At 49.0% G+C, this 23,765-nt stretch overlaps 1 protein-coding gene across 1 annotated transcript in view; it reads left to right on the plus strand.

Annotated features, from left to right (window-relative positions):
- The window catches only part of TNS3 (tensin 3), a 185,372-nt gene that overhangs the window by 149,385 nt on the left and 12,222 nt on the right, over nucleotides 1-23,765 (plus strand). Inside the window, exons 22-25 of the mRNA XM_052638481.1 lie at nucleotides 12,930-13,101; nucleotides 14,501-15,102; nucleotides 16,209-16,295; nucleotides 20,596-20,727. Coding sequence (XP_052494441.1) covers nucleotides 12,930-13,101; nucleotides 14,501-15,102; nucleotides 16,209-16,295; nucleotides 20,596-20,727 — 993 coding nt within the window. The remainder of the gene's footprint in view (nucleotides 1-12,929; nucleotides 13,102-14,500; nucleotides 15,103-16,208; nucleotides 16,296-20,595; nucleotides 20,728-23,765) is intronic.

Here is a 23,765-nt window from a genome sequence, read left to right on the forward strand (position 1 = left end):
GGGCCCCCAGGCTGCACCCAGGTGTTCCTGTTTCTTAGGAGAAGCAGTGCTTTTACGGAATGCAGACAGCCTGCCTGAAGAGCAAAGTTGGGCTTTCACAATGAGTTTTACTGTCTTGCCCACTGTTGGAGCAATCAGAGGGAAGATTTTAGAGTCCAAGATTGGAAAATAAGACACAGTCACTGAAATAACCTGTCTGCAATATTAGCAGAGCTTCTGGAGGGTAGAGTGTCTGGGTCCTTCCTTGTGTCTTAACCTCTGGAACCTCCGAGGTGAGCCAGGCAGCACCGTGGGCCCAGGCTCTGAGGGCAGCATAGGTACAGGACATACTTGGATCAAGGGGCCACCCTGGGGCATCTGTGCCTGAGGACCCCTTACTGTTCTGTGTCCTGACTCTGGGCTGACACAGCGCTGTGTGTGTATATTAGCTGGAAGGATGGGGGTGATCAAGAGGAGAGAGAAACACTCCCTCTAAGCAAGGCAAGCCCAGGTCAGTGAGTGGTCCTCCTTCTCACTCTTGCCAGCCTGAAAGTCTTGTGTGTTCTCTGTTTGAGGACTGGGAGGATTTCCCGCTATTTTAATGGATGATGATGTCGTTCAAACAGAGACATTTGAACAGAAAATGACAGAGACGTCATTTTAATACAGTATATACATGATAGTAGGTTTCGATGAATTCCGTATGAATGACAATAAATCAGAACTTACCTGGTTAGGATGGAAATATTTTTCTAACTCCAAAGGTAATTTAAGAACGTTGTGGTCCATTTATATCAGGACAGTGAGGTCTTTCTCTCCTTCTGTTGGTGATGGTGGCTGGTAGGATCTGGGGAGCCAGCCTCAGGTGGGGCCTCCTATGGACGTTCTTTCTAAGTGGAAGTCAAGGTCCTAGGGCTGCAGGCGACTCCCAGAGACCCTGAGCTTTCCCACATCAGGGGAACTCGCACAGCAGGCTCTCTGAGATAGTGTTATGCTGTATTTGGAGGAAAGAGGCGGATACTATAGCGTAGTTGTTCTGTTACATTAAAGCTGCTGACTTTGAGATCTTTGTGGGGGTGCAAAGGACTCTTGTGGAAAGAACATAGCTTCCCAGTCATAGGGATGAGGTGACTGCCTTTGAAAAAGTTCCTTAACCTCACCGTTCAGCATCTCTTTCCTCATCCATAAGGCTAATAAGTCTGCACATGGAAACCTTTTTCTGAGGATAAATCGGCTGTATCTGGCTTAGCACAGTGCCTGGCAGGTAGTAGTAGGCACCCAGCAAAAAGCAGCTATTATTCTGATCTCTGAAAAGTTGTTGTGTGTGAAATCATCAGGATTTTAAAACGTCTTTGTGAGAAGTCGTGAACATTCAGATCTGCACCTGTAGCCACCACAGCATTGCTCTGAAAGCATAAAGTGGGACTTGGGTTTGATGATCTGCGTAAGTTCTAGGCAAGCAGTTTACACATTACAAACTGTTAATTGACGTCCTAACTGTTGCATACTTTGTCTTTTCTCTCTCCTACCCTTCAGTTTCCCCTCCCTATATTTTAAGAAAGCAATAAAATAACGTCCAAAGGCATAACACTGCTCAGGTCAGGTGAGTTGGAATCAGCTAGATTGGGTGGTGGTGGTGGTTTTGTGTTTGTGACTGAAGGGTGTTGTTAAGTGCCCTGGAAGCTGGTCTGCAGCCGTCAGTGGCGTGTCCAGAGTTGGTTCTGAGTCCCAGTCGCTCTACAGAAGACTCCCCTTGACAATCTTTACTCCAGGCATTCTCCTGTGACTTAAAGGTAACAGAATCATAGTTTACAGAGGAGCTGGGGTCCAGAAGACCCCCTTCCAGAGACTGCACTCCTGCTCCCTCCTTCAGTGCCACCACCCACTTTATCCTGTAGATTTGAGGACACTGGACAGAGAAATCGGGGAACCAGTTCAACTTCTAGTCCTCCCACTAAACACCTGGGGACTTTTGGCCTGAGAAAGCATCCTCTGATATCTGATAGTGCTTAGTAGCCTCAGGGCGGGCACGTAGTGGAAAACGTGGGCAGGGACCAGCCACTCCAGGTAAATAAATGAAATCCAGGTAGGATCTTATAAACTTGGAATGAGAAACAACAGAATGAGTTGGAGGGACTGGGGTTAGGATATGATTAGGATTCAACTGGGTGGAGGACCCAGGCATGCATGGGACTGCTAGCTTTCCTGGGTGATTTGAGTGCACATAGAGAAGCTTCTAGAATGCCATGGGACTCCTCAACAGCTCTGAGAAGGTGACAGAGCAGAGTCTCCCCTAGGACAAGATTTGATCCTGGATGGTATGGGTCTCAGGGTCCCCATCTGGTGTGTCTGTGGGTGGGAACAGACCTGATGTCACCCAGCTATCCCCCTGCCTCAGAACAGACGCTCTGAGGCGCTCCCATAGTTTTCTGACTGTCCTGTAGGTTCCACTGCCTGTTCACTTTCTAGTTCTTGGTGTGATGAGTGAGTTTTAGGATTTATCCTGGACTTTCTTGATATTATGTTGTGAGCTATCAGTTCTGTCTCAGCTGGTCTTGTTTGAGGCACTGCTCCTACCCGAGTGCAGTTCCAAGGCTGCGTGGATTATTGGATGTTTAGATGCACTTTCCAAAGACCTTGCTCACTTGGAGGAGGAGCTCGTGTGGCTCTCCTGCTCTGCCCTAACCTCTGCTCTGGGGCCTGAGGCTGGGTCGGGGAGAAGGCCGGCTCACCCTGCACCCAGCTGACTCCACCCTGGTGGAGAAGTCCGGCTTCCTCCTCCTGTGAGGTGGGGTTGATATGGAAGGTCAGCTTTCCACTGGGCCTTGCTAAACCTGAGGTGGGGGTGGAGTCCTGTGGGTGTTAGGTAGGAATAGGGCCGGCCGGTGTTGCGGAAAAGATTTTCTACTATTAGTCCACTCATTTTCCTTTGATCAGTTTTGCTTCTTTGGTTAGATGAGCAGGCTTTTCTGGAGCTATTTTTGCTGGTAGTTCTGGGATCTACCTGAGGCAATAAGGAAGTCAGGAAACTCAGCCTGGATGGTGTCCTTCCTCCCCTCCCCTCCACACCCCCTACCCTGCCCACCCCATCCCCACCCCCCGCCCCAAAGCGTTCGGGTCCTTCTTTCCATCTGTCAGAGTTCCCTGTATGAGTGGTTGTGTGATGTATGGGACTGTAGTTGTAAACACAAGAACCAGAGAGAAGTGGGACTACTCCGTCTTGGCCAGAAGCGCAAGTTCCCAACATTATTATTTTCAGCACTGCTAATTCAGTAAACACTCCCTACACAAACACCTCCCATGTGCTGGGTAACTGTGGACACCAAGGTGGAGCAGGCACAAGACCCGTGGCAGGCACTTCACTGGCGGGTTGCAGAAGGGATGCACAGGAACCTGAAATATCCAACGAAAGGACAAGAGATACATAACAAAGTTAGTGAGGAAGAGGGATTTAGTAGAAGGCCTTCCAGCCATCAAATCCTTGTGTGGAATGTGAAGCCGTTAGCTTGAGACAGAGTCCTCTTTCCTAGAGTAGATGGGGTTGAGGTAGCACGTGGGCAGTTTTGTAATAAAAAGATAAAAACAGAATACCTGTTGCCACCTCACCGCTGAGAGGGAAGAAGGGAAGGCTCAATCCCAAGGCCATAGTCTCAGAAATCTCCTGAGCAGGAAATGGGAGTGGCTCCAAGTTCATCTGGTGGGGAGACCGAGACCCCTGGTGATCACCTCCCCAGAGCGTGCCCCAGCCCTTTGGAAGGGGCACCGTCAATTCACATTCCTGCAGAGTCAGAGGCAGCACGGACCCGATTTCACCAGGCCATGGAGACCCCCTGGCCCCTGTGTACCCAGTCCTCAGCACTGTCACCTCTGGGAGACACCCTTGTCCTTGTGGGCAGACACCGGGCCCCCCCTGGGAATGAGAGATGATCTCGCGCATATAACCCAAGGCAAATGGATTGTCAGATCGCCATCCTTTTCTCTGTACCACAGAAAGAGGAAACTCTGTGTTCCTGGAGGAAGTGAGAGCAGGCCCTGGGCCTCAGCTTCCTGGGTCTGCCCAGGACTTCATACCCCCAGGGTTTGTTTTGAGGCCCAAGGAAGCCTGTTAGGTACCACACAGGTAATAATTATTGGTAGTGTGTTGATAATTTATGAAGAAAGCTTGCTTTTTCGGCTCACATGGTGAAACTCCAACTTAAATTATGCCGCAGCGCCTGGCACTGCAGTGAGCCACCTGTGTTCACCCAGGACTTCTGCCCGGGCTGGTGCGACTTAATGAGGGTTCATGGTGCTGCGCTCGGTCTGTCATCAGGGTGATTTAGAAGGACCAGGTGAGATACGGCTGCCTGATTCAAGTCCTGGTTTTAGACCCTGAGCGGTGATAATCTCTGGAAAATAGCAGACTTCGGGCTTCTGAAATGTGGGGAGAAATCGGCTGCCTAGGGCCCCAGTTACTATGTGGGCGTGGTGTTTAACCAATGTGGGTCTCCAGGTCCTGCAGGGGTTTTGAGAGGTAAAGTTCCTATGAGGATATCTTAGAGTTTTGTCCTTAAATCCTACACAGGAAATAGGGTTTGCTGGTCACAACCAGACACTCTCTGACTCCACAGGAGGGTTTTAAGCCCTGGCCCTCTTTTGGAATATGATTTTGAATCTCCATGGTGCAGTCCTGGTGAGAGGATGATCTCACGGCAGATGAAGGCACCTCAGGGCTCCTATGCCAGCAGTCTTCACCAAGCTGATGGCTCTTTCCGGAGAAGGTCCAGGACACTTTAGCATGAATGGTGATGGTTTAGTTGCTAAGTTGTGTCTGACTCTTGGAACCTCATGGACTGTAGTCCACCAAGCTCCTCTGTCCAAGAGATTTCCCAGGCAAGAATACTGGAGTGGGTTGCCATTTCCTTCTCCAGTGGATCTTCGCAACCCAGGGATCGAACCTGGGTCTCCTGCGTGGGAGGTGGTCTCCTGCATTGCAGGCAGATTCTTTTACCAGCTGAGTCACGGGGGAAGACCTTTGCGTGAATGCCACTTCTGGTTTCCAGAGGAGGGCCAGAGCCTCTGGGGCTTCTGCCTGAAGGAAGGAAGCAAGCAGTTTTTCTGAGAATCTAAGACTTCTAATCCAATAGGGAGTCATGGGTGCAGCATCTTCACCAACATAGATGGGGCCTCATCTCTGCCTTCTGCTGACAGCTTACCTGTTTCTGGGTAAATCTAGTGGCCTGTTAGGGTGACTCCCTCTCTGTCATCCTCACCACCCTCTTCCTCTGCAAGTGAGTTATACAGATTCTCCCTCTGCTTGGAAACACTTTCTCTGGATTTTTTTTTTTTGGCTCAGTTCAAGGAAAGCGTCCCTGTTTCAATGCCTCTTTTCTTCCCTCTGGCGCCATTTCTCCCCATAGCCTGACAGCTGCTGTAAACATTCTTGTCTACCTGGATTCCTGCTGGATTGGAAGTAGCTTTTTTTTTTTTTTTTTAATAGAATCTTATTTATTTAAATTTTTAAATTTTTGACTTGGCTGGGTCTTTGTTGTTGCACACTGGCTTTCTCTAGTTGTGGCTAGCGGGGACTACTCTCTAGTTCTGGCAAGCGGGTTTCCTCGTTGAAGGCTTCTCTTGTCGGGGAGCATGGGCTTTAGGGTGTGTGGGCTCAGTAGCTGTGGTACATGGGCTTAGTTGCCCCACAGCATGTGGAATTTTCCCAGACCAGGGATTGAACTTGTGTTCCTTGCATTGGCAAGTAAATTGCTAAACCACTGGAAGTAGCTGTGAGGCAAGGATCTTGTATCACTGAGGCCGGTTTCTGTTGCAAGTATCCAGTCCCAACTCAAACGTGAGTAAAGGAACAAGAAAGGAGGACATGTGATTATTCACACGTCACACTTGGAGCAACCCAAGTGTCCCTCCACGGGCAAAGGATAAACATATCGTGATTCATCCATACAATGGAATGTTATTCAGCCTTGAAAAGAAAGGAAATTCTTACACATGCTACCACATGGATGCACTTTTTTTTTTTAACAGATGCACCTGTAAGACACAGCCAGACACAAAAGTACACACACTGTGTGATTCCACTTGTGTGAAGTACTTCGAGAAGTCAGATTTATAGAGACAGAAAGTACAAAGGCAGGTGCCAGGTTAGGGGGAGGAGGGGGTGCAGAGGCAGTGTTTAATGGTGACAGAGTTTCAGTTTAGCAGGATGACAAGTTCTGGAGATGGGCAGTGGTGTTGGCGGCACAACATGTGAGTTGCGCCTAACGCCTGTGAGCTGTGCACTTAGAACTGGTAAACCGTGTTGTGTCTGTTTCACCTCAGTAGTTTTTTTTAATGGAGATATAAGTGAGTCTCGGAGAGCAGTTCTGGCCTCAGTTTGGTGTCGTGAAGCCTCATTCCTCATTTCTCAGTCCTTGTGGAAACTCCCTTGGACTCTGGGAGTGGGGGTCTCCGGTATCCCCAGGACCTCCAGCCCCAGTGCTGTTAAAGTCTAGCAGGAAGGAGGGAGTTTGTTTCCTGAGAGCTTACTGCAAAGCCCATTTTTGAAAGATGCTCATTCTTTACAGGTTGCTAAGAGTCCTGGTTAGTCACTTGAGAAACTGGCCTCGCTTAGTGCATCATCAGAGTAGAAACTGCTTGGAAAGACTCATTGTGAAGCAAAAACAGTTTCTAACGTTGCCACATTAGAATTCCCTGCACAGCACCAATGGAATAGGGGCAAATGTGTTTTCTTTCCAGCATGTTTGACTCAAAACCTCTGAATAGAAACAAGACATCTTCAAAGAAGAAGAAGAAACAAGATCCCGATTGTAATGAGCTCTTTTATCTGCATTTTCTGATTCTTCTGTGTTATTGAGTAGAAGGAAAACTGTGGGAATAATTCCAGTTTGGATGGGATCTTCGTGGAAGGCTCTCCCATCTGTTAACAGACAGGGGCCATGACTGCAGTAGTGGTCGGGGCACTTCAGCTCTGCTGGAAGCATGAGAATGTTGATGCTTCTAGAAGAAAGATTTCATTCTTGGGAGAGCACTCCTAGCACTTACTGGAAATGGTGACCTTAACCCATAGAACACATTCATATGATGTGATTCTGACATAAAGATTTACAAAAGAAAAAAACACTCAAGATCTAGAAAGTATGTGTTTATCCATTTTGGGGCTGTTGATCACTTCCCTCTGTGTTTGTAGTGTATTGATGAGGCTAGAGATGCAAGATTTTGATTTTTGACAAAAAAAGAAAAATCTTCTATGCAGCGCTGTGTTTTTAGTCTTCCGGGGTTTTTCTCTGTTTGATTGTCATTATATCTGGCTGTCTGCTCATCTTTCCCTTGCTCTCAAGAAGACTGGTTAAGTAAATGGTCTGTTGTTCATAGACAAATATAAAAAAAAAAACTACAAGATAAGGGCTCCCTTTAAAAGTTACTACTATTGAACTTCCCATACAATCTTGCATTTAAAAATAATATTTTAAGTTTAGAGCTAGACAACAGAAAAAGGACTATTTTACCTATGAAATGTTTTCTGTAAACCTCATGGTAAGCATAAAGCAAAAGTCAAGAGCTGAGACTGGAAACATGAAAAAGGGCATGTATGCTTAGTTGGGTCCTACTCTTTGTGACCCCGTAGACTGTAGCCCACCAGGCTCCTCTATGCATAGAATTCTCCAGGCAAGAATATTGGACTGGGTTACCATTTCCTCCTCCAAGGGATCTTCCCAACCCAGCAATTGAACCCATGTCTCTTGTGTCTCCTGCATTGGCAGGCAGGTTCTTTACCACTGAGCCACCTGGGACTGAGCAAATCACCACGGATGGAAACCACCAGTTTACAGAGGGAAACAGAAGCAGAAGGAAAAGAAACAACGGAGAAGTAGATCTAGAGCTAAAGAGACCCTAGAAACCATCCTCTTTGATCCTAACTGATGGAATTCTGTGGATGAAGAACCTGAGGTCCCGGAGGTTGAGAGTATAGTCCGTGGCCTATGACTCATGGCAGAACCCAGACTAGAACTTGGGGGTCTCTGCTCTCCTTCCCTGGCAGCCCCAGTTTCAAACCCAGAAGTAGAGTGAAAGGAAAGAAGGATTTGTTAATGTTTCATTTTGCAGAACTCTCAAATGTTAGGGAAGGGAACTTCCTGATTAACTACATCATCCCAGGAAGGAGGGATGGGGGGATGGAGATAAATAGATTATAGATATGAAAGATAGGTATTAAAGTTCATATGAAAGATGTAATGGCAATTTATACTTACTAGGAGTAAGTGATATATGAGTGAATAATGTTTTATAGTTTATGATTTTCTTTAATGTAACTAGGAAGACAGGAAATGTTGATTTTCTTTTCGGTAATGTTACATGCATTAGTTAGTAGTGGTACCTGCATCGAAGAGAACAGTCGTACAGGGATGAACCTTGCTGTTTGGGTCCCTCTTTACCTTTTATGCCTGGCCATTCCCTCCTGTGAAGGCCTCAGCTTCTGGGTCAGGCGGCACCAGGCTCTGGAGGACCGGGAGCTAAGAGCAGCGCAGGTCCCCTTTCTTCTTGTTAACTGACACCATGTGATGTAAATAATGGTGACCGGAGAGCAAATGTTCCCCAGCTTCCCACAGAACCTCCTGCCGTGGCCTGAATGAGAGCATAAAAATAGACCTTTTGGGAAAGAGCCTGTGACCCTCTCTCACCCTGTTCTCTGGGTAGAGGAAGTGCAGGAAGGGGAAGCCGAGGGGAGAGGACACCGGACATCCTGGGAGCCCAGAGGGAGAGGCAGGCGCCCTCCTCTCAGCCCTCAGCCTGGGAACATCTGCTCAGAGAAAACCAGGAAGTGAGGGGGTTGATTTCCAAACACTGAAGGCATTATGTGCGCTCCTTTGGGTATCAGTAGGGAGGAGAAAATGAGGCAATGTGGTGAGGAGGAACAGACCTATGGCTTTGCCAGGAGGATGACCAAAAAGCACCCAGATAAACTTGGGCACCAGAGATCCGACGTGCAGGGGGTGTCCAGCAGTGTCCGTGTAGGCCGTAGTGCCCCTGCACCTGTGGACACGCCCTAATGGCAGCTGTGGCCCTGGAAGTCTCGCTGTCCCGGAGCCCCTCATGTAGTTGGTTTAGGACAAACGGGCCTGCTGTCTGTGGTGTCCAGAGTGGAGAAGAGGCAGCCGGGACTGATGCCTGCTTCTCTGCCCTCATCTCGAATGGCTGTCACTGCACCCCTGAGCCTCCTGGGTCCAGAGCTGAGAAGATAAGAGCCCTGACCCTGAGTCCCCAGTAGGCAGCAGGGCCCATGGACGGTTCTCCTTTCAGAAATTTCATGTATTCAACTGTGAATGGCAAATGTACAAGTTGAACAAAAACCAGTCAGGACACATCCTTCCTGCTCTTGGTGCACGCGCACTTTGAGAAATGAGGCAGATTTTTGCAGAAGGGTCTGCAGGCTTGACTCATGCGACGGGTGTCTCCATCTGTACTTGAACTCAGATTTCAGGGTCCTTCTCCAGCCGTGTGGGACCCCTCTTCTCATGTCTCTAGATTCCCAGTGGGGCTAGGGGGCAGTGCCCCACTGCTTGGAGAATGAAGGGTGTCTCCTTACCTCCCACGAGGACCCACTCGTAGTACCCTTTGCATCTCTGAGCACGCGGAGGGACCAGGAAGCCGGGACTTCCACTCTGAGGTGCTGGGCTACCCCCTTAGGGGTTAAATCCTGTTGCCCTGGCAGGGGCTGATCTGAGCAGAAGGCACCAAACCCAGCCACGTGCCCCAGAGCTGGCTCTAGCTGAGTTAGGAACAAAGCCACTTTCATGGGAAGCACTGTGCTTGTTTTCTGGAACAGGCAGCGTGATAACAGCACAGAGTGGGATCTCGTTTTCCTTTGGCTTCTCCTTTGGTGGGACTCCTGTGCACCACTTGAGGGTGGTGTAGGATTCCTGAGGTAGCTAGGATTCCTATGGCCCCTGGACTTGCTGACACGCAGCCCGTCACTGCATGGGGACCACCGAGAGCAACCTTGGTAGCAGAGGAACTGACCCTGTGAGTAGGTACTGTGTGCATGCTCGCGCCATTTGCTCACGGCCCATGACATACTCAAGCAGCCCTGAAGCAGATGTGCTAGACTTAATGGATACATCGTTTTTCTTTTCTTTGAAGAATGTTTTGTTTATCCATTTTTGACTGAGCTGAGTCTTCACTGCTGTGTGTGGGCTTTCTCTGTTGGCAGCAAGCGGGGGCTACTCTCTAGTTGCAGCACCTTAGCTCCAGGGCATGTGAACTTAGTAATTGTAGCACACTGGCTTGGCTGCCCAACGGCCTGTGGAATCTTCCTGGACCAGGGATCGAACCCATGTCTCCTGCACTGGCAGGTGGATTCTTAACCACTGGACCACCGGGGAAGTCCCAAACCATTTTTCCGATCCTTGACGAGCTGGATCTGTGCTGCGCCTTGACGTGGGACTGTAGGGCTGATGGGCACAGTGTCCTCTCGCTTCTCACCAGTCTCCTGAACCATATCTGCATCCTTTCTCCTGCCCTGTACTCTTCCCTCAGCACTTCTGCTAACTCATTCATAGCATGACTGACCTGAAGCTCCCACCAGCTGCCAGTCCAATGGAGGGGCCAGCAGTGAACAGTGGAGGCTCCTCTTACCCTGTGGGCATGGAGCCCCTGGATGGTGCCCAGTGCACCGTTATACACATACCCTTTGATCTATCAGTATCCCACCAGTCTTCCAAGATACTGTCAGATACTACTTCCTCCAGAAATCGAACTCTCTCTAGATAGAAACATTTCCTCCTGCAGGTCTTTCTGGAGCTCACAGGCTGCAATTCACATGCTCCCTGATGCAGTGCTGATTTGAGTGCTAAGAGCTAGCTGGTGCTCAGCAAATGCATTTCTGAAGTAGAAAATGAACACAGGCTGATGTAATTGAAGATGTAACTTTATCATCCGGAATAGAAGTGTGGGTGCAGAGGAATATCTGAAACACCATGCGTCTTTGCTTTTCTGTCCCACTTCAATCAAAAATATTGAAGGATGGGCTTTGGAGACCATCCTCTTGGTTAATTAATTCAACAAACATTTGTTTTAGAACATTTGCTGTAGGATGTTGTGCTGGCATGAGGGACAGTTAAACAGCATAAATAGGATGACTGCATCTGCTCTAGGAATTTATAGGTGAGTCATAGCAGGAGACACACTATCCCTGTGTGTGTCACTGACGTTAGCACACCCAGCTCTGAGTGATCATGGAGCATTTGCAGCTGGGTGCAGAAGGCAGCGTCCATCCAGGGGCTTATAGTGTATTTTGTACCAATAGAACAGTAGCACTTGACTTTTCTGTAATCAAAAGTTTACTAAAGGTTTAAAAGAATTAACACAAAATTTGAATACCACCCTCCTCCCAAAATGGGACAAGTGCTCTGTTTAAGTTTGTCATTGATTTTCCAAAGTTTTACTATTAAGTGAATAAGTTACTTGTCTTTTTACTTATCCTTATCCTGCTTAGATTTCATGATTTTTTTTTTTTTTAGCTTGTGGATTTAGATTTCTTTAGTCTGTTTTGGGAAATTCTCAGTAAATATATTTTCCAGTATTGATTCTGCCTTCTTGAATTTCTCCACCCCTTCTTAAATTCCAATTATATGTGTTAGAATTTTTCATCATATCTCACATGTCTTTCTCCTCTTTTCTGTATTTTCCATTCTTTTCCTCTCATGGCTTCAGGCTGGATATTTTCCTCTGGACCAGTCATCATTTCTGCTGTCTCTAGTCTGCTGATACAATCATTGACCTAAGTAAGGCTTAATTGTATTAATGGTGTTTTTAAGTTTTAGGTTTTCCGTTTGATTATTCTTAATGGACTCCAGGTCTCTGGTGAAATTCTCTCTTGTCTTATATTTTCTGAAACATTTTCAGTTTGGTGCTGGGTTGCTTAGTCGGTCGTATCAGACTCTTAGTGACTTCATGGACTGTAGCCCACAAGGCTCCTCTGTCCATGGGATTCTCTAGGCAAAAATACTGGAGTGGGCTGCTATTTCCTCCTCCAGGGGATCTTCCCAACCCGGGGACTGAACCTGTGTCTCTGGCATCTCTTGCATTGGCAAGTGAATTCTTTACCACTAAGCCACTGGAGCTTCCCATTTAAAATCTGTGCCTTTTAACGCCAATGTTTGTATTACCTGTGGGTGTGTTTTCTTTTCCTTTTTTTTCTTTTATTTTTTGTTGTGTTTTTTATGTTTTTGTTTTGTTACCTGGAATGCCTGTTCAGTTTTTTTAAATAAATATTTTATATTGTGTCCAGAAATTATAGATAAATTGATAGATAGATGTTAGATGGTTGGATGAATGGATGGCTGAACGGATGGATGAATGGATAGATAGGTGGATGGACTATGATGGATGATATTTTGCAGATTTTTTAAAATACCCTGAAATAGTAATGATGCTAGACTGTAAGCAGGGTGGACATCTTGTCAGTGGAACATGTGAAGTTGCCTGGGGTTTGTAGGTGTCAGGCAGGGTTTCCTGGTGTTTGGCTTCTCATCCCCCTTGAAAAGAGTCAGGCCAGGTGGTCTTTGCACCTCCTGGGAGTGAAGACACTGCAGGCAGGGCTCTGTTAGCAGAGGAAAGTGTTAGCTGAAAGCACAAGACATCAGTTGCCCACCCACCCCACAGCCGCTGGTTTGCACTTTCTTTGGTTTGCAGGGAGACCTTGCTGTTTCTAGAGTGAGAAATGGTTTATCTCAACGGGGCGGTAAGTGTATCAGACTAACTGGCCCTCAGCTTACTCACTGATGATACTCATGAGTATGTGTTGACAGCTGCAGGGGCCAGCCAGCTATTTCTCCTTTGGAAATGTGCTGGGAAAGAGGAGGCTGCACTTGGTGGAGTCAGGTCGCCTCCTTCTGCAGCAGAAAGCGTCGCAAGTGGCACTGCTGCTTATAGTCTCTCATGTTTCCTTGCTCCAGAACCCCGAGGCTGCCCTGAGATTCTCAGTCATTCTGTGGGGATGTCAGAGAGCCCTGTTGGACCCAAACCCACGATGCTCCGGGCCGACATGCCCACGGCGCCCTCCTTCCAGCGGGCATTCACGTCCTCCTGCACCATTTCCGGGAACAGCCCCAGCCAGCGGAGAGGGAGGTAAGGTGGCCATTGAACCAAACACAGGCTGCTCTTACAGACCCCAGCCTGAACACCACAGAGGGAAGAGAGGGGCAGGGGTCTCGTCCTCCACACAACACCGGGCCGCCTTGTGCACTGACAGCCATCAGTCTTCAAAAATGCAGTCAAAATAAAAACTCCTCTGTCCACCTTCACTTTAGCAGGTGGGGTGCTCAAGGAGCAGCAGCCAGTTAAGGACTGTGAAGGCACTGTCTGAGCTGAGGCTGGAAAAAGGGGTGCAGCGGTCAGGCTAGGAGCGGGCCTGCCCAGGGCTGCAGGTTGGGGGTGGGGAGGGCAGGCAGAATGCACTGCTCTCAGGGGAAAAAAAAGGAATTTGTGTTAGTGTTTGGGAAAGCCTGGGGTGTGGGGGCGCATGGACAAAGAGAAATGTCCTATTTCTGCTTCACAAAGGACTGCCCTTGTGCAAATTCACATGCTCAGGGTAGGAATCATTTCTTAGTGTTTTACTTGTGGGCACATTGCTCTACAGTTACCATCCTGAATCCCACCTCATTTCTCTACAGAAAAAGGGGCACATTGTGTATCAGGACTTAACATTACACACACAGCAAATATGTGTTTGCTAGTGAGATATACATGTTACTTGTCTTTCTATATTTCTAAATATAGTTTCCAATATTTTTTACAATTAAGCTTATTCATTTTTAATTGAAGGATAATTGCTTTACAGTATTGTGTTGGTTTCTGCCAAACATCAACATGAATAAGCTGTAGATATACCTATGTCCCCTCCTTCTTGAACCTCCCCCAGTATTCTTACTGTTGGAATTTCCCATTTCTGATATGGTAATCTCTTGTGTTCTTACTGATATCCTTAATTGGCCGGTGGTCCTGCAAGCACTTATTGAAAATTGACTGTGTGAGGATGTTGGGCATGGGGAAGAGGAACCCAGGGGGAGGGGGTTTAAGCAGATACATGGGTGGTGCCTGTGTGGTGGGACCAGAGGAAGGACACCGCTAATCCCTGTGCTCACAGGGACACTGGCAGGGAGGGCTTCAAAGTCAGGACACAGTGGAGCTCCAGCTTGAACTAAAGAGAAGAGGGGACTTTGCCAGGTCAGAGTGGGAAGGAAGAGGCACGCAGGCTGTAGAGGCAGGGAGGGCCACCTCCCCTCCCCGAGGTTGTGGACTGAGCATCTGGGGTGAATGGTCAGGTGGGAGGCTGGAGAAGCAGGGCCTGAGTTCTGATGTTTGGGAATCCCCACGCTGCTGCAAGGGGAACCTCAGTACCCCGCCTCTCATCCCTGTCATGTAGGAACTGATGCTAATTCCCAGGCTAATTAGACTAATTCCCCTAATTAACCAATGCTAATTCTCTCTGGATATGTCATTGTCTCGCCGTTTGTCTTTTGAACAGCCCTTCCTCAGCTGAGCACCAGTGGGTGGAGACCAGCCCCAAGTCCACGCTGACCCTCCTGGGAGGCAGCCGGCCTGGCAAGGATGGCCCCGTGCGGCCCCACTTCGCACCTGCCGACCTCCAGACATCCTTCCACAGCCCTGACCTGTCCCTGGCGGAGCCGCCGGAAGCTCTGGGTCCCCCGAGCAGCCAGGCCTTCCTGAGCTTCAGCACTGCCTCCATGGCGGGAGGTGGGCTCCCCGCCGGGGAGGACCCTGGGGCCTTGCTGGCCAATTCCCATGGAGCAGCCCAGGCCCCTGGCAATCCACTGACAGCAGCTGAGGCTGCCGACAACAGCTTCCTGTCCCACAGCTTTCTCACGGTGGCGCCTGGACACAGTGGCCACCACAGTCCGGTCCTGCAGGGCCCAGGACTGACTCTGCCCGGGCAGCCGCCCCTTCCCGAGAAGAAGCGGACCTCAGAGGGAGATCGGTCTTTTGGCTCCGTCTCGCCATCCTCCAGCGGCTTCTCCAGTCCTCACAGCGGGAGTACCATGAGCATCCCTTTTCCAAACATCATCCCGGACTTTTCCAAGGCTGCCGAGGGGGCAGCACCTTCCCCAGGTAGGTGCATCTCCATGGGTAGGGGGCCCATCCTTGTGTTCAAGCCTGCACTCGGACAGGGAAGCACCCTGGGGTTATGGCTTGGCCTGCCCAGTGAGCACCAGTGCTGTTACTGGGCTGAGCGCCTTGAGAGAAGAATCCATAGCCTTCAAGGGGGCTTTTCTATCTCACTGCAATAAACATAAAGTTAGTTACTCAGTCGTGTCCGATTTTGTGACCCCGTGGACTGTAGCCTGCCAGGCCCCTCTGTCCATGGAATTCTCCAGGCAAAAATACTGGCATGGGTTGCCATGCCTTCCTCTAGGAGATCTTTCCAACCCAGGGATCAAACCTACATGTCCCACATTGCAGGCAGATTCTTTACTGACTGAGCCCCCAGGGAATCTCAGCCTAGCCCAAAGGAAAATTCCAATCTAGAGCTGCCTCTTAATTCACCTGGGCTTGCCAGGTGACCTTAGTGGTAAAGAACCCTCTTCCCAGTGCAGGCGACATAAGAGACGTGGGTTCGATCCCTGAGTTGGAAAGATTCCCTGGAAGAGGAAATGGCAACCTGCTCCAGTATCCTTGCCTGGAGAATCCCATGGACAGAAGAACTTGGTGGACTATTGTCCATAGAGTCGCAGGGTCAGACATGATTGAGCACGCACGTGCTTCTGCATTATTCACGTTAGATTTTGTTCAACAGCAAAAAATGCCGACATCCACGGTGGTTCTATTTTTTTCCCTTTCACTTGGAGTCAGTGTTCTGTAATAGTAATTAAAAAAAAAATTAAACATACATTTGCAATTTAATTATCTCATGTTTCAAGTGTAGAAGAAAGAATTAGACACTGATAGGAGTAAGGGACGTCAGCCTTGCTCTGCGTGCTTCCTGTCTTTTGTGACTAGGTGTGGGTGAAATGGGGTGCCCGATCGTGGAGGCATCCTGCTGTCGTGTTTTCTGTTATCAAACAGGCACTCCCTGCTCCATGTCAGGCTTCTCCCCTGTAGTTAAATAGAGCGCTCTCACCTGGGGTGGGACTTTGAACTTCTAGGTCCCCTTGCGGTGAGAGGTTGCAATAAAAAAACGCCCTTCATAGTTACTGTTTTTAAATTTTGTTTTGCAGATAATCCAGGTGATAAGCACGTGTCTGTTAACTTTGTTCAGGACACATCCAAGTTCTGGTACAAGGCGGACATCTCCAGAGAGCAAGGTGCGTGGGCCGGATGAGGACCCTGTGTCTGGGGTGGGAGCATCAGGGAGGCATCACCTGGGGATGGATGAGTTAGAGCAAGGTCTGCACTTCATTACCCACTTTGGTGGAAAGGCTGCAACCTTTTAGTTTTTATTGTAAAACATCATTCCTAGGGAGGGAGCCAGCCAGGAAGGGCACCAGCCATGATCATTCCAGTGTTGGGGTGTAATTTCTGGTGGCTTCCACCAGCCAAGGTCTGGCCGGTGTTGCCCGCAGTGGCCGCAGATTGTGATGAGATGTCACGGGCCCCAGCCTCGGGGAAGTCACGGGGAAGAATTGTCTTTCCTATTAATGGGCATACCTGCCTGTGCCACATCGGAAGGACAGAACTGCCAGCAGCCTTAGCCCAGCTCTCACACACACAGCAGTGACTCTGGGTGTGCAATTCAGTCTTAAGACAGCTGGCGAATATGAGAAATTGTTAATACTCTTGAGCAGCTAAGTTGCATGTCACTTTTTACTAGAACATGAATGTAAGAGATGTCCCAGAAGGAAGCTGGCATGCCATTGGTGGTGGTCCCTCTGGGACAGGCCCTTCGGCAAACAGCACTCACTCCTTCAGCAGAAATTCCTGAAGTCCCTGCAAGGTGCTGTTGCCCTCCCTGAGGTGATGACACAGCCGCCTGTGGGCTCATCACTCCCAGGCCTCTCTCGGAGAGGATGACATGGAACTGGCTAGGGGGGCTGGCAGACGCTGATCAGGATGCCCAGGAAGGAGGTTCCCTGGGATGGGTGGCTGGGGGTGCTGGACTGAGAAAGGGGATGGCGGGTGTTCCAGCGGCCAGGCGTGCTAAACGCATGGTGAATTGCCACTCTGTGCTGGGATCTCAACTTGGGGAAGAAACTAAGAACTGCTCTCCTGGGGAATTCCTCAGAAATGCCTGGATGTGAATAGTTAAATGCCTGGAAAACAGCGCTGTCCAGCTTTTTCATAGAAATTCTTATACTCAATTAGGCAGATAGTAAAAATGGTAAGAATGTGCCTTTCTTCCCATGAGCTCAATGGACCCATTGTCGTGTCGTGTGGGGGGAGCCCTCTTGGCCCGAGAGGCTTCTGAGTCCCAGAACTGGCCTTTGTGCTGTGTGCACTCACCACGTTTCAGGCTCTAGCGTGGCCAGATGCTCCGTTCCCGGCCCCTCCCTGCTCTGGTTGCAAGAACCCCCCTGACTGTGGGCCTTAGCGCTGGTGCTCAGTGTCTCGTCCAGCCCAACAGACCCTGAGAGTGCTTGTTGAGGACCTTGTTCTAGAGAATTCTAAACAGACCATCCTACTCCAGCGGCTCAGTCTTTCAGACCAGGGTGGAGGCTGGGCTGGACTGTCTGCTTCTCTGAATGAAGAGGCAGGCTTGGTTGGAGTGTGCCTGGTGGGTCCTGCAAGACAGGCATGGCACAACCTGCCTCATAGGTTGTGGGGGAGAGACTCTGGGTGGAGGGAACCTCCCTTGTTGGCATCTGCTAGGCAGTAGGAGTTATTGTTGTCATTGGACTAATCTTGCTGTGCTTAGTTGCTCAGTTATGTCCGACTCTTTGCGACCCCATGGACTGTAGCCCGCCAGGCTCCTCTGTCCATGGGATTCTCCAGGCAAGACTACTGGAATGGGTTGCCATGCCCTCCTCCAGGGGATCTTCCCAACCCAGAGATCCAACCCAGGTCTCCCGCACTGCAGGTGGATTCTTTACTGTCTAAGCCACCTTAGCCACACATTTAAAAATATTTCTTTGGGGTGGACCCCATCTCAAAATAGCTAATATGTACATGGGGCATTGATTTTTCCAGTTGAACTCCAAAAGTGGAACCTCTTCTATTTTCTGGATATTTTGTGCGGACAACACCTACACAAATGTATGCTCTGGTGGGTGTGCCAACTTCTCCAAATGGAAGAGAGCCTCTTGTGGGTTTTGTTGTAACTGCTGGGATGTGCCATTTTCTGGCAAAACTGTGATGAAATTTCAGGGAGATGCAGGAGGGGCAGAAAACCTATTGCCTGTTTTGGGGCACAACTGTTCACATATTACTATGGAAAGGTTAGTTCCTTGGGAGTTTTTTTAAAAGTGAACATAAAAACCTCAGGAGAAAAGGGGCTCCAAAGTAAAGCAGAAAAAATTTTTTAAATTTATTTATATCTGTCTGCACTGGGTCTTCGTTGCTTTCTGTAGGCTTTCTCTCGTTACAGCGAGCCAGGGCAACTTTTCATTGTGGTGGTGCATGGGCTTCTCATTGTGGTGGCTTCTCTTATTGCAGAGTACAGACTCTGGGTGCTCAGGCTTCAGTACTTGCAGTACTTGGGCTCGGTAGTTGTGGGTTCACAGGCTTAGTTGCTCCAAGTGCGACATGTGGAAACTTCCCAGACCAGGGTCGAACCCATGTCCCCTGCATCAGCAGGCGGATTTGTATCCACTGTACCACCAGGGAAAGCCTAAAGTAGAAATGAAGTATGACTGTACCAGCTGTGCTCTCTGGTCTCTGCTCCAGCATCCTTGAAAGCTCCAGCTGCAGGGAGAGAGGTGGTAAGGATGTGGCTGCTGCCCCTGCAGCCACATGGCAGACCTGGCCTTGCCCCTGGAGGTACACTAGCTCGTTCTCACAGCCTCAGCAAGGGTTCATTTCTGTTTCAGAAACAATGAGTCCAGCATGGCCCTCAGGCTCTCTTGTGCCCAGGTGGCCTGGTGATGGGTGGAGAGGGGAGGCCTGAGAGGGTAGAATGGGCCAGAGAGGAGCCAGCCTTCTCTCCGCCACCCAGAAGTCTGCTGCCCACGAGGCTAGGGCACTTCTTTGTACCACAGTGAAGTAAAATCATGACAAAGAAAAGCCTCTGGTGAGGTTATCACAATTGAAAAATATAACTTCTGTAAGTGATCTTTCCCCTACTTTAAAAAAATAACATGTGTTCAGCCCCCATAATCAGAAAACATGCTATGAGACAAGACCTGCTGCATCGGCCTGGGTCCCTGGTGTCTGTTCCCCACCCGTCTTGGGAGGGGGGATGGGTACCAGAGCAGCAGGTGGGCTGTGGCTCCACGTGTCAGGCTTGCACCCCTGGGGTCCCCTTAGAGAAGGTGTGCTTTCCTCCGCTTCTTCCCCACCATGCGCATAAGCTCGTGCTTGGGGCCTGTCCTGCCACGGGCTGGGGCAGTGCATGGAAGAAGGTGTAGAAGAAACTGCCTGTTTTGTCTGCAGCCAAGCAAATGCCATGTTGTAGGGGTGGGGCTGGAGTCAGGGAACACAGAGGGCCTGGAACAGGGGGCTCTCTGGGGTTATTTCCTGTTGCTGACGGTGCTTCCAGCCTCTCCTGGGTTAATGTCCGGCCCACTCTACTCCAGACAGGGCCCTGGGCTCTACAGAAAGGTGGCAATTCCATGGCTATAATTGTGCAGTGCTTTATACTTTAAATCCCTAGTTTTCTTTTTGTAAAATGTACAAAAGAAATCTTGAGAGGTGTTCTGGTTACTGGAGAAAATTCTCACTGGTGTCTGGGCCGCATCAACTTGAGGATACTGTGATGCTAACCCATGCCTCTTTCTTCCTGTATCCTGAGCCCAGGACCTGGGAGGCCGGACTTTGAGCTTCAAGGGGAGCGATATTAGGGCTACCTGTGCTCCAGCCTCCCTGGGGCAGATGGCAGGTGCAGCGCCAGGTGCATTTCATGGCCCTCACTGGCCACATCAAATAGGGGTTCACAGCCTCGTCCAGACTGGAAACAGCTGGCCACAGTTGCCACCGCTGCCTCAGAGCCACGGGACGGAGGGCCATCTACGGCTATCCCCTGGGCCAAACCTTGGGACTTTATTAAATATTCAGTAACTTTGGGAGTACATCCACAGTCTTCAGAAGGTATGACTGGAAATTTCTTTCCTCCTATGGAAAGTTGAAAGAGCACGTTCTAAAATCTCTAAGAAAAATGCCACGCAGGGAGCTGTAGGGCAGGGCCACGCTGGGGACCAAGTGGCAGCCCTGCCCGACTTCCTGCTCCGCCCACTGTGTGCGGAGACCTGGTCTGGCTGGAACCAGTGGTCCTTGGTTTCCTGGGCTGTCAGGTGGGGTCCTCATTTGGGCTTCTAAGATGCTGTGAGGTTAATGGGAATTGCGTGTGAAGGCAGCACCTTTGTGATCTGAACAGATGGGCCACCCTGTAAAATAAAACAGGCCCCCACGGAACTTCTGGTCATTGCAGTTTCCCTTACCCTTGTCACGGCTGTAAGTGGAGTCAGGCCGTGGCGTCCCCCGCAGACACTCACGTCTGTCTGTTCCCCTCTGCAGCCATCGCCATGCTGAAGGACAAGGAGCCCGGATCATTCATCGTCAGGGACAGCCACTCCTTCCGAGGCGCCTACGGCCTGGCCATGAAGGTGGCCACACCTCCGCCCTCTGTCCTGCAGATGAATAAGAAAGGTGGGTCCTGCTCTGCTCAGCGGGGCCTCGCCTGTCAGTTCCCTTCGTTCTCATGAGGTGGTGGATGACTTGCAACAGCACTCATAGGTTTTTTTCTTAGTATGTATTTTTTTAATAAATAAATTTTTATTTATTAAATTTTAGTGTGTATTTTAGGGTGTATTTTAGTAAGTACTGTCCTAGCTCAAGAGGGAAGGTTAATTATTTATAAATTTCCTTTTTCTTTTTTTAACTTGTTTTGATGGGTGACCCATCCCGTTGTTCAGATAACAGAACAATAAAGCAAGGCCTCTGATCAGGAGTCTTGGTTTCCATTTTCAGCCCTGTCTACCTCAGTCCCCTCTTGCTTCCTGTGGGTAAACATCTGTAATAAATTCCTGTGTCTTCTCACTATCTGTTCGGTGTACACAAATAGGCATTTTTCTTTTCTCTTACATAGAAGGTGGCATACAGTATACACGGTTCTTGTTCCTACACCCTGTAGAGTATTTTGATGCATTGAAGATGAGGCCAGTGCAAGCCTGAAGTCTTGAGACTCTCCCTTCTCAGGGACAAGGACAAAGACTGCCTCCGTCTCTTGTCCAACATTGCACTGGTGGCAGATTCTAGCTGAATAATGTGTAGTGCAGGCAGGGCTTCTTCTGACCTTTTTAATGTTTTCAGTCGTGAACATAACCAGGTACAAAAGAGTTTGCGATGCCTACATGCAGAGGTAAACATTATTATGAAGCAGACGTGCATGTATGCAACCACAGGTGACAGCCTTGTGGGGAAGCCCCTACGTGCCCTTTGCTGTGTTTCATAATCCATCACCACCATGGCTTTTTGGTTCTCAAGGATACTGGATTTAACTACTAAGGCCTTTTCAACTAGTTAAGGCCCTTCCAGTGACCCCTTGTCCTTCTGACATACCCCCATTAGCCCGTGAGTGCTCCAGCTTTCTGAAAGCAAGCGTGTTTTAGGCTTACCTTGTACTTCTCCTGCTCCTGCCATTTCTCTAAAGATCCTTGGTTTTTTATATTGGGCAATAGTATCTAGAAACCAAAATCTCATCTCTAGGTTTGCTGTTTGGTATCAGAGTATCACTCTTCTCTAGGACCTGAGCTAGGGAATGTGGAAAGTGAAAGTGTTAGTCACTCAGTTGTATCCGACTCTGCAACCCTGTGGGCTGCAGCCCACCAGGCTCCTCTGTCCATGGAATTCTCCCAGCAAGAATACTGGAGTCGGTTGCCATTTCCTCCTCCAGGGGATCTTCCCAACCCAGGATAGAACTCATGTTTCTTACATGTTTCCTACATTAGCAAGCAGGTTCTTCATCTAACTAACGCCACCTGGGAAACCCGTCTAAAAAAATTCCTGAGCTCATGCTGATAACCACCCATTCAAATAAAATATCAACAGGTCTTTTCTCACTGCTGCCTCAGGGACAAGCTCGGTTCCCAACAAAACAACGGACTTTCTCCCTTCCTCTGTCCCCTAATATATGGCTTCTGGTTTATTCTTTTTTTTTTAATCTCATCCTGCCCTCTGTGCCTTTTTTTTTTTTTTTTACCAACTATGCCACAAACTCTAAGGAAAGGGAAAAGATTCTTTTCCCCTAAATGGAGATTGTGGGCTGGAATGTGAGCAGGTCACATAACTCTTGCTGGGGTACCTGGGCTCATCTGGGTGAGGGAAGGGTGACCAGAATGAGCACAGATTCTGCCCCCTTGGTGTTCAGCTGGAGCTTTCAAAACTAGGCCAAAACTTTTTCTTCCTGCATGTGTTATCTTTTTGGAAATACAGGTGGTGGTGTATAATCCTTAACCTCCAGGTGTACATCCTCCTCTAAGGTCAATATCGACTCACTCTTCAGGCGAAGGCAAGAAAATAGAGGATTTTAGAATAGCAGATTTCTGGACATGCAGCGTTGCTGGCATCCTCTTGGTGAAATTTTATCTGGCTGCCAAGTCTTCATCCAGCCCTGGGATCTGGCATTTGGATTTCACAGTGTAAGGACAGATCTGAGAGGAGAGTTGAATAAACCAGGAAAAAGCCCAGCAAGTCACCAGCCACCCCTGGTACCCTGGAGACAGAACAGCGACAGACGTGTGGCGGGGGCTGTTCTCCAAACCCTTATACAGCTGGTTTCCCACTGAGTCACTTCTCACCACCGTCATCCAGACCACACTCTGGGTCTCCCTTCAGTTTAGAAGCCATGGATCATTTTCCTCCCACAGCTGAATGGCAAAATGTTCGTTTCCCCGTTTTTATTCAGTACTGCCTTTTATGGAATCTGATCATTTCCTTTCCTACCAGCTATACTGCTCCTGTGAAATGCTGACACTGATGTTGATATTTTGTCACTGTTGTTTATAATAAGCATTATTAGGGAACCTGCTGTGGGCCAGGTGTGGGGCCCAAACCTGCCTCTAGCAGACCTGGCCATCAGAAATGTTAGAAGTTACAGCAGACACATTCCCATGGAAATGCGTTCCCATGGAGACACATTCTCAGGGAGGGTGCTGAAGGAGGTAGGACAGAGACACAGCAAGCATGAAGGTCTGCGGGGTTCATTAGCACAGCAGTGACTTCTTTTTTCTTCTGTTTGTTATTTGTACTTTTCCACCACCAGACAGTTTGCCATTCTGTGGTTTTTCAAGATGCACTTTGTTTTTGAGCTTGTGGCCTGGCACGAACACAGTGTAGTAGCAATATGACTAGAGGGCTTGCTTTCAGGAGGGGCTTGGGTACCTGACTCCTGGCTAAATCTTACTCAGAAGACTGGCACCCTTCCAGCTCTTTCCAGTGATTCATTCTTGGACATCATGCTGCTTCTTAGGAGGTGAAGGAGCTGGAGGTCCATGTTCTCAGTTCTTAGCTGCTCATTCCCATAACTGGGAATTCTGCAGAATGTCTGAGGCTCTTTCCCAAGGATCCCTCCACCTCCGGCCATGGTCACTGGAGGGAGTTCTAGCTGCCCATCCAGGCAGTGCTCAGCCACTGTCCTGCAATCCAGCTGCTATTCCTGAAGTGGTTGTTGGCAGCCTACCTGTTGC

Source organism: Budorcas taxicolor, chromosome 4 (assembly GCF_023091745.1).
Source record: "Budorcas taxicolor isolate Tak-1 chromosome 4, Takin1.1, whole genome shotgun sequence".
In the NCBI taxonomy this organism is placed as follows: Eukaryota; Metazoa; Chordata; class Mammalia; order Artiodactyla; family Bovidae; genus Budorcas; species Budorcas taxicolor.